General features: G+C 39.8%; 1 protein-coding gene across 1 annotated transcript; it reads left to right on the forward strand.

Moving 5' to 3' along the window:
• The first annotated feature begins 3697 nt into the window (after positions 1–3697).
• LOC109477126 lies at positions 3698–11038 on the forward strand. Its single transcript, XM_019778185.1, has 6 exons — positions 3698–3909; positions 5593–5652; positions 6131–6267; positions 7559–7694; positions 8259–8334; positions 9940–11038. The coding sequence occupies exons 1-6, from the start codon at positions 3748–3750 to the stop codon at positions 10107–10109; spliced, it is 741 nt and encodes a 246-aa protein (XP_019633744.1). The 5' UTR covers positions 3698–3747; the 3' UTR covers positions 10110–11038.
• The last annotated feature ends 72 nt before the right edge of the window (positions 11039–11110 follow it).

Raw genomic sequence — 11110 nt, forward strand, 5'->3', positions numbered from 1 at the left:
ATCAATGTAAAGAAATGGCAGGAGGAGAAGAAGAAACGTGAGAAAAAAACTATAGTGGTGAAGCCACAAATATCACTCAACCTCAAAAATGTATTGAATTCCTTTAATCTCTTATTTCAATAGATGACAGCATTACAGTTGGTTTTAACACAATACACCTTTACTTTACACAGTCCTGAATGCTTTGAACGAAATATAGTCTCAAGTTGACTGGTTCTGCAAATTTTCATTCGGGACAGAGTTGGAAAATGGTTGTCGGATTCGACAGTCTTCGGCTAGTGGTCGGGATGGTTGGAAGTAGGTTGGCCAGCATTTGGGGCTGGTTCGGGGAATGGTTCTGAAATGGTTTGGGGCATGGTCGGCACGGACGGGCCGGAACACCAGCCTACCTGTTCGAAGTTATGCGGGTGGATCAGTCGGCGTCGCGCGGTAGACCTTCTTCGGCCGTATTTCTTGATCGCCGACAATTATGCAAATCTGGATGTAATTTGCATAATTTATGAGGAAATTCTATAAATCAGCTGCATTGCATTATAGCACTATTCAAGATTGTGACAAATGTAACTGAGAACGAAACACATGCAGATATTGATTATGTAAATTAACACTTAATTTGCATGATTAATGAGAAAATGTTATACTGCCATAATGGAAACCGCCTGGAATGTCATACTTTTAAGTGAAGACGAACATTATTAAACATAACTTATTCAAACAAGAATTCGAAGATCTCACACCTCCATAAAATATATAAGATTTGTAAATGTTTTTTTTGTCTCATTGACTATGGAAATAAGGTCGTAATCAGCATAATCTAGTTTAATTTATGATTTTCTAAATTCAAATGACAATATTTTTCGTGTAAAATTCCTTTTCTTTGTCATACTTCCTTTCAACATGTCCTCATTAATTATGCAAATGACTTCCACATTAACATAATATATGCATAGTGGTGTTAACCTTTAAGTAACTTACACATGTCACAAGGTATAAAAGTCCCATCATTCACCAATAAGGAGTCACAGAATTTCCACATTAGGTCACCATTTGCATAATTGGTATCTGTTGGTGTTCCGCCTGCCACATATTAAATAGATTACATGTATAAAAGTCCTATTATATAAAACACTAATTATAGAATTTCCTCATTAATTATGCAAATTAAGTCCTCATTTGCATAATTTGCATTCAATTATCTCTCAGCTACCTACACTCTGGACTTATTGGCTTTTAAAGATTTCGCCAGAAAGTGCCCTGCAGTTCCAGAACAAGCTGCTAGGGGGACCAAACCCACACCACTTATTTCTGATAAGAAAAGCTATCTGTCACAAAAATGTCAAGACAATACCATGTCCAGGACAAAAGATACAAAAACCGGAAGTTCTGCTGCAGTACCAAGGTCATCCACCTGGAGGTTTATGTTTAACCTTGACCTTCGGCGTCCTAAGACTTACCAGCATACCAAATATCATCACAATCCATATAGGCGTTATGAAGTTATGCTGACTACAAATGTGCGGAAACACACACACACACACAGACACACACACACACACACACACACACACACACAGACGCGCCAAAAACAATACCTCAATTTTCATGGAGGTAATAAAAACCTCATTTACATAATTTATGAGAAAATTATAGAATGGCTTTCTTTGTTAAGATACGGCTGTCTTTTGGTGGAAAATATGATCAACTGATTCATGCAAATGAGGATCCTATTTGCATAATCAGGAGGAATAATCTTTACTTTGTCAGTCATAAAGAACACATTTGGCGAAGGTATGAGATCGTGGAACTCTAGTTATTATTATTTTTGGCACCACTCATTAAATACATGTAACGGCCTACGACATATCCAATGAAAAGGGAGATACCGAAGGACTGCTTGGCGGGGGGTAAAAGAAGAAGGTGGGAAAGGATCGGAGGGGGAAAAGAAGAAAGAAAGAACTCACACTGTGTTAGGTAAGAAACTTGGGACTAACATGACAATACCCATACCATCTTGTGAAGTCAACGGTCACCTGTATTCATGTTTACAATAACAAGTAAATAAAAGAATAACAAAAGTTTGTCATACAAATGATTTCTTTTTCATACTGTTAGTTACAAATGATTTCTTTCAGCATCTTTCCGTGGTGCTGAAAGAGAAATCATTTGTATGACAAACTTCTTTCCTTCTTTCCTAGCCTCAGATTCAGATTTTATTTAATATATTTAATATTATTTAGCCTGATAATAACAAAGCTTTCTGCATCAACATGGAAACCTGAATACATACTGCAATATTTTAATACTCAAGAAATATTTCCCCCGAGGTGCGGGATAGGGGGCAAAAGAATGGACCTGCACCTCTTGGTAAAACCGCAAGGAGCACTACTAAGCCGTTGCGTCATGTACCCGACAACCCGGAAGTTTTTCCTTCCTCGGCACTCAGCTGCGGCTCGGCTCGTGGATTCTAATATTCTTTCTGCGTGACCGTTGAACAAACCTATCAACAAGACGGTAAGTTAAACGTAGGACTTCATTTGTAACTGGAACTTAAGTAGAAAGGTAACAATTTTGAAAGGAAATGCATAATGTTTTCCATCGCTTATGCTATGGTCAGTGCTCTGTTAATTCTTACTTAAACGCATTCAAATATGGCCGAATATATGGTGACAGAAGTCTAAATCCCTCCTGCTATGAAATTGCAACATGATGTAACCCAACACCAGTTACCATGTTGATACTGATTCAGGTCATTTTGTGAAGAGGAAACTGAGCAAAAACAATGTTTTCCTTCGATAATATTAAGTTATACTGTAACAGTCATCGGTTAAGGTTTTTCCTAAATGCCCACAATAATGATAATGATCATTCTGGCATACTCATTTTCACCTGCCAGGTGTAAAGACTGCCTTTCCCAAGGGCACAAGGTTGGTGACTTGGCAGGACTCAAACCCTGGGACCTCATACTTCTGAGCCGAATGCTCTGCCATTACGCCACATGATGACTTTCTCTTCCTCCCCTCCTCCCTCCTCTGGTACCCATAATCTCTAAGCAGATCTGTGGGGCAAGGAGAGTCTATATTGGCCACCGGCCTGCAACCATTGGCTGTACATACAGGCGGCAAATACACTGACTCCCCTTATATTTGCTCCACAGAATCTGCTAAATGGACTTGGAGATTAGTGCGATCAAATTTCTCTTTTAAAAGTTAAAAAAACTGGCAACATGCAGCCTTGCATAGTTGTTGTACATATGTTGTGCATGGTCTTCCTACACTTGCACAGCCCACAAACTAATATGGGATCTAGACACTGTAGAGTCCATCCACCGTCCTTCCAAATTTTATAGGTTTATGATGTCAAAATTTGAAAATGAAGGAATCTTGTTTTTTGGCTTACCTTTTTTTCGCCCTATTGAATTAGATTTGGAATCTGCGGACGATGTCATCCATAGAATTTACTTACTGTTAGGCTAGCCTCCTTTGCAGTCACTTCTGAGGCGGCGGCGTTAATTTTTCCACAGAGGGACTTTGCTGGTGAGAGACGGTTTTGCCGCTGCCTCAGAAGTCTGCGAAGGAGGCTACTGATAGATCTTAACTCTAACAAAAGAATTAATTCCTACTTCTTGTAAAGAAACTTAATGAACGCCATATTTTATATTCTCCGGTTTTTTCTTTCCTTTCTGCCAGGGTCACTGTTCTGTCTGTCCACCAGAGAGGTGAAGTCTGCTATCCCTGACTGCTGTTAGACATGGCGTACAATGGCAGGTACATCCAGGGCCTGGGCTGGGCGCTGGTCATCCTGGGGTCACTCAGTATCGTGCTGGGCAGCGTGGCCGACGCCATCTTCTCCACCATGCAGGTTCTGACCTTCTTCCACTACAGCAGCGGGCCCATATGGAGCGGCGTGTTCGTGAGTACCAGATTCTCATTTGCCAGAGACCTGTTCTATCTGTATCAGTAAAGCCGGTATAACTGCCCTTTGGCGTAACACACCAGCTTCACAGGCACGCGGCGCAGCGGCAGCTAGCTATATCACACCAAATGACTTGTTACACTCAATCTTTGCACATTTGATTGCAGGAGTTGTTTATAGCTTTCTAGTGATGATGCCCCAACTGTGCTTGGTGGCAACGAGTTCCAGTCTACGATAGTTCTGGTGAAATACGAGTTTTTGAATACCTCAATTCTTGGTTGATAACTCTGATAAGGTTCTAAGGCCACACCAATTCAATTTGTTGTTTCTCGGATTTTTTCAGAAAAAATATGAAGCGACAGGGCAAAATATATATAAAGGCCGGAAATGTTATGATATGAGCCCTGAAGTCAACATACCAGGCTGGTTTACAATTAAAACAATAGATTTTAAACTTTTAATGAAACGAACTTGTATTGTTACATTGAAAAACTTTAACAACTAGGATGAAATTTAAGGACTTTCTTGCACCGTTGGGGCCAAAATGTGTCTTTCATTGAGCATTTTGCAGTTGATTCAGAACCTAAAATCTCTGTTTTTTTTGTAAATCAGAAAAAAAAATGGACAGGGCGAATCCGAGAAACAACAAATTAAATTGGTGTGGCCTAATGATTGCAGTTTAAGTGATTGTGTAAAATTTTTGAGCCAAAACTGTAAATAAAAACAATTGAAATTTTTTCATCTAAATTCCTTCATCTAAATATGCATCCAAAAGTTGCTCCTCTACAATACATAATAATATCATATGTGTCTGAATGTTGATTCTCAACTTAAGGCCACACAATTTAATTTCTTGGTTAACGGATTCGCCTGCTTCATTTTTTTCTGATTTGCAAATAAAAATAAAAATTCAGTATCAACTGCGCATGCAAAATGCTCATATTTTGCCCTGAACAGTTGAAAACAGTCCCTTTTCATCCTAGTTGTTAGTTAGGCCATGTTGATTTGATTATATGGATGACATCCGCGCGCGCATGAATTTTCGGCCCGTTTCCAAAAAAAAAAAAGTTTTCAACCATACTGTAAATCGTACAAAACAGTTGCAAAATGAGCAAAAATATACCATAAGTTACAAAAAAAATTAATAAAAACTAAACCAATGTCGTAGAATGCCAAAATCAAACGAAAAAAGACGATATTGTAAAGAAATGAACTTGAAGACTAGATTATTCGCCAAACCATACTCTGTGCCATTTGCTTAACCCTCATGACCACGTAGATTTCATAATGAAAAGAACTTTTTTTTTTTGCAAAACTTTTTTTTTATTCGCACGCGCGCATCAGTTTTGGGGCTCCCGGAGGATGTCATCCATATAATCAAATCAACATGGCCTTATTCCATCTTTCAATGCAATGGTATCATTTAAAGTTCAAAATTCATTGTTTAAATTTTGAACCAGCCTGGTGTGTTGACTTCATGGCTCCTATCGTACCATTTTGGGCCATAATAGGATGCCTAGGCCTGTTTTTATTTATTTATTTTTTTGCCTGCCTGCTCCATTATTTTTCTAGAAAAATCCTTTAACCAAGAAATTAAATTGGTGTGGCCTAAGGCAGACATTTGCTGCCTTCTCCTTTCAAGTGTTTAAGAGGAGAATAAATTTTATCCCTGCCCAATAGGTGGTGGTGACTGGAATCTTGGGAATTTTCAGTGGAAAACATGCCAACAACAAATGTCTGGTAAGATCAACAATTCCTTAATATGATCATTTTATTGCTCTGACATTATTTTAAAAATTCATTGTGGCGTCGGATGGGGTAGTGGTACAGCGTTTGACTATGAAACGCCAAGACCCGGGTTCAATCCCAAGTCGCAACCGGGACATGTCTGGACATGCCCCCGACGTTGTGCCCTTGGGGAAGACACTTGACACTTTCCTCACTCCACCCAGGTGTGAATGGTTACCTAACTTCGGTTGGGGAAAGTCGTATTGAGGTCACCTTGTGGCGCCAAATAGCAGCTGCACAGACCCTTGCGAAAGTTCCACAAAATTGGAGCAAATGTATCATGTGATTGTAAACCCTGCATCAATTCAGCGCTATAAAAAGCTGTGATTGCATGGGTAATGTTTGACCAATAAACCACTTATTATAACTCTTGTGGCAGGAAATTGAACAATGACCAGTTGGTGCTGAACCATGTTTTGTGTCTTCCCAGATTTCAGCGTTCTTGGTGCTCGCCATCTTCTCAATTCTGTCCACTGCAACATGTATCGGCCTGGCCGGGATTGGCATAATCCTGGATGGAAACTATTGTTACACGTACATTTACGACGACCAAGGAAGATATATAAGGCAAGCATAATCTTATATTCCAGAATTCAGATGAGTACTTTTATGTTCATCTTCATGTTTCATATTTGCATATCAATCAATAGTTTGTGCTTATAAACCTGCATTTCCCCTCTGGTCTCTCAGTCACTGACGAAAGCTACTACTGGATACTAGCTGAAACGTCTGACGTTTTCAAAATCATATCCAGTTGCTTGAGTAACTGCTTTTTGTTGTTCATCTTTATGATTAGTCAAAGTGTTTTCGCACTGTTACCAACCCTTCATACATTGTAGGTGACATACTTTTATGATAGTATTCCTAAGGCCACACCAATTTAATTTGTTGTTTCTCAGATTCGCCCTGTCCATTTTTGTCCTGATTTGCAAAAAAAAAAAAATTTTTTTGGGTTCTAAATCAACTGCAAAATTCGCAATGAAAGACATATTTTGGCCCAAACGGTTGAAGAAAATCCTTTTCTTCCTAGTTGTTTAAGTTTTTCAATGTAACAATGCAATTTTGTTTCATGAAAAGTTCAAAATCTATTGTTTTAATTATAAACCAGCCTGGTATGTTCACTTCATGGCTCATATTGTAACATTTCCGGCTATCATGGGGCGCCTTTACCAGGTCCTGTTTTTTTTTTTTGCCCTGTCACTTCATATTTTTTCTGAAAAAATCTGAGAAGCAACAAATTAAATTGGTGTTGCCTAACCATTCAAAATCAGTCAAATTTCATTCTTTTGTACCTAATCAACTTTCGAGGAAAAATCAACCTCTACTATTGGATGAATAATGAAGATGCCTTCCGGACTCTTCTTCAGCATCACTAAATATCATTTAGCTGTCATTTAGCGATGCTGAAAAAGAGTGACGAATGTCACTCGAAGCATCCGGAAGTTGTTTTTTTTTTAAACCAAATTTAACGTCATTTTTCCCCAACCGGGGGTTAGACGTGCTTGCACCAAGTACAAGTCTTTTTTTTGAAGCAAGATTTTTACGGCTGGATGCTCTTCCTAATGCCAACCCAGACCCCAGTAGGGCCCAGAATCCCTCTAACTGAGGGGGGAAATGCATGTTAAGTGCCTTTCTCAAGGGCACAAGTTACGTCTGAGTGCATGTCTGGGTCCAACCCTGGGGATTGAACCTGGGTCTTCTTGCATTGCTTGACAGTTGGACGCTCTATCCACTACACCACACAGATGCCACATCAAAGTTATCTCTGTTATTTATCCAGTAGTAGAGTTTGATTTTTCTTCGAAAATTGTTTACTAGGATCATCTCACCTTCATCTACCCAATGAATTGTTTTGCAGAGATTATTGTACCACAGAATCTACAGCCCTCCATGGAGTGGCCATCTTGCTGGCTGCGGCTGAGTTGGTGATGAGTTTTGTTGCTTCCATCATGTCTTGCTGCGGTCTGGCAACCCCAAGCTCCAATACCAGCCCGGTGGGTGTATCCCTTATTAATTACACTGTGGATCACACAAACACACACACACGTGAACATGCACACACAAACACACACACACGTGAACATGCACACACAAACACACACACACGTGAACATGCACACACAAACACACACACACGTGAACATGCACACACAAACACACACACACATGCACACAAAATGCATACAAACACACATGCACACAAAAGACAGGAACACAAAATGCATACACAAACACACATGCGCATGAATGCACACCTGCACATAAAACACACAGACACACACATAAAGGGATAAACACACACACTGACATACAGGCAACAGACACTCAGATGAATTAAAGTGAGACTGAAAATTCGAGGTGAACTAGTACATCTGACTGAAAATATTGACTTTGTTATGGAATGTACCAAGTTCAGATTAGCTCTCACATGGTCACACAGACACACACACACACACTTTTCTTTGTGTCCATAAAATTATACTGTTCAGTCTAGATGAAATCATCATGGTTGCAGAGACAAGAGCCTGGCCATTAATTCTTTTCTCTCTCTTCTTCAGATGGTGATCTACACCTCTGCTGCACCAGGTACAGCTGTGCAGGCCAGTCAAGGTGGTTACATCATCATGCACACAGGTACGCTGTACAGCCTAACGCTGATCAGGGGTTTTTCTGGAAAAATTTAGCATGAGGGAGCAGATCGCAAGCATGGCAAGGAATGAAGCGGCCGAGGGGGGATTTTTTAATAAGAGTGCTAGATTGTATTGTTAGATTGTTTTTACATTTTTACTGGAAAAAGATCATTTTGAGAAAGACTAAATGGTATGTAAGTACTAGTAGCCACATAGGGTTCGATCTGAAAATTAATATGAGGGAGCTGGCTGGTTACATGAGGGAGCAGCGCCCTTATTCCCCTGTTTAGAAAAAACCCTGCTGATGTTTTCATGGCTCCATACAGCAGGGCTCCAAATTCATTTTTGGGAATAGGTGCACTGGTGCACCCAACCTAAAAATTGGGTGCACAAAAAAGTTTTTGAAAAAAAAAATGGGTTCACAGCTCCAATTTTGAGTGCACTAAGGTGCACATGCACCCAGTATTTTGAGCCCTGATACCGTCAAAGGTGATCTGCTAGCAGGGCTGAAAATACCACCTAGTACAATTAAAGTTGGAGCTCTACGTAACATACATGCAGGTTTTTCTGATTGTCTATAACTCAGCACCTAACCTGCACTGGTCCATGTACTGGGTGTATGCAGGTTAGTGCAGGTAAAATTGGAGCTGTGCAGGTATTTCTGATGTCTACCTGCACCTAACCTGTACTGATCCATGTACTGGGCATATGCAGGTTAGTGCAGGTAAAATTGGAGCTGTGCTAGTATTTCTGATGTGTAACGTTACCTGCACCTAACCTGCACTGGTCCATTGTACACTTTGTACTGGTGTCCTGGCCATATACATGCAGGACCTGGTGTACATGTACATGTATATAGATATATAGATAGTATACATGTACGTTTATGTAGATTCTTATTTGTTGGACTGTTACCACATATGAAAAAGGCAATGGTTTTTTAACAGTTTTTTAGATCCATACTAAATCTAAATGGTGAATGGTGCGGGTAATTTTTTTTTTGAGCAGGTTATTTTCAATGTGTGCAGGTATATAAAAAAGTACTCCGAGCCCTGGCTATTGTGGTCTTCAAGCCCATTCTGGGAGTGTGTGGTACACCATAAATTATTCTGAGCAAAAAGCATCGGTATCTTGAAGTGAACAGGAACACCTCAGACTGCTTGCAATTCTTCCACATTCTGCAAGGGGGTGCAACTTGATTGGTGTCTTCCAACAAGACTAGAATACTTTTTATGCCTTTCAGACTGGATCGATTTTTCCACCAACCCAATGTTGCCCCCCCCCCCCCAAATAATCACAAGTTACCACTTGTCTTAGCGTGTATAGTCCAGTGGTTAGGGACCCTCCTATGAACTAAGAGGTTGGGAGTTCGAATCCCGGCTGTTGTTGCATGCTACTGGAAAGGGTCACAGTCCTTAAGACGGGATAGTAAAACGTGGTCCACTGTTCATGGTGCTTGTCAAAAAGAGCTAGGGGAATTTCCGATACAATGAACCTGTAAATACTGTACAAAGCATCTGTCTTCTGTTATGACCAGTGGGAGATTAGCTCTTCAGTGACAGTGAGCTAAAACTGGTTCAAGATTACTTTCTTTCTTTGTCTTCTATAGGAGTGCCAGTCACTGCCACTACAGGAGTGACGAGTCAGTGGAGCCAGCAGCCACATGCAGCAGGTGTCCCCATGCAGGTGTACAGCTCCACCTACGTGCCACAGGTGCACGGCGCTGCCCAGGGCCCTCCACCTGCACCAGGTGCTCTGGAGTCCAAAACTCCTGCCTGATGTATATCAGGAGAATACGTACTACAGACTCACCCAGTTTGGGCCTGACTTCACAAAATTGCTTAATAATATGATAATATGGAAACTTTTAACATGTGGAAACTTTTACTGTTGAAAAAACAAACCTAAAATGATATATATTATGATTGATATTATGAATAATATGATGGTATTAATGTTCACACAAATACTTTATGACATTTAAATTTATTAATATCAAGTTGATTAATTACGTTGAGTGTTGACCAAATGGTGTAAATTCAGTCAGTTTTTTGTAAGTAATGCCTTTAAATAATGCCTTTAACATCAAATTAAATCTATATGTAGCTTGATTTGTATAATATAACACGTTCCCTCAAATGTTGCAATTTGACTGTAAAATTCAAGGGCAAACTATTAGTTTCCATAGCCGTAATTGGGTGCTGATACCTTTTGGAACAGCCTGGCACATGAGGGAGCAACATTCATTCATAGCCAATCAGCCCACAATTTTGGACAGTGTTGTGCATATAGTACATTGTATTACTGTACTGTGTTGTTATTGGCAGCTCAAGGAAATGCATGCAAAAGTTTCAAATTGTACAAATGTATTATATTATAATTATACTACTGTTAGTGGCACTTGAATGAAAAAGAAAGCAAAACAAATTTAATTTAATACTCATTCTGTAACATACACTTTTATTCAATATTTTTTGATGCAATGCCTACAGGCTAACATTAGAATGGCTGGATTTACAACATATAGATTTCAGCCAATTTCTGACAAATCTGACAAAATCCGTCCATATTTTGATTTTTCTAAGCTTGACTGTGAAGATGAAGGTCTGACCTGGAGTGGTACTCGTGTGCTAGCTAAGGACGGGATCATGTCAACCAGCAATACCCGTAATTGTTAACAATAGTCAGGACGACAGGCATCAAGGAAGAACCATCAGGGGTTTTTCTAGAAAAATTTGGCATGAGGGAGCAGTATCATGGCGAGGGAGCGAAGCGACCGA

Source organism: Branchiostoma belcheri, unplaced genomic scaffold, assembly GCF_001625305.1.
Source record: "Branchiostoma belcheri isolate BF01 breed outbred unplaced genomic scaffold, Haploidv18h27 scaffold4, whole genome shotgun sequence".
NCBI classification, from domain to species: domain Eukaryota; kingdom Metazoa; phylum Chordata; class Leptocardii; order Amphioxiformes; family Branchiostomatidae; genus Branchiostoma; species Branchiostoma belcheri.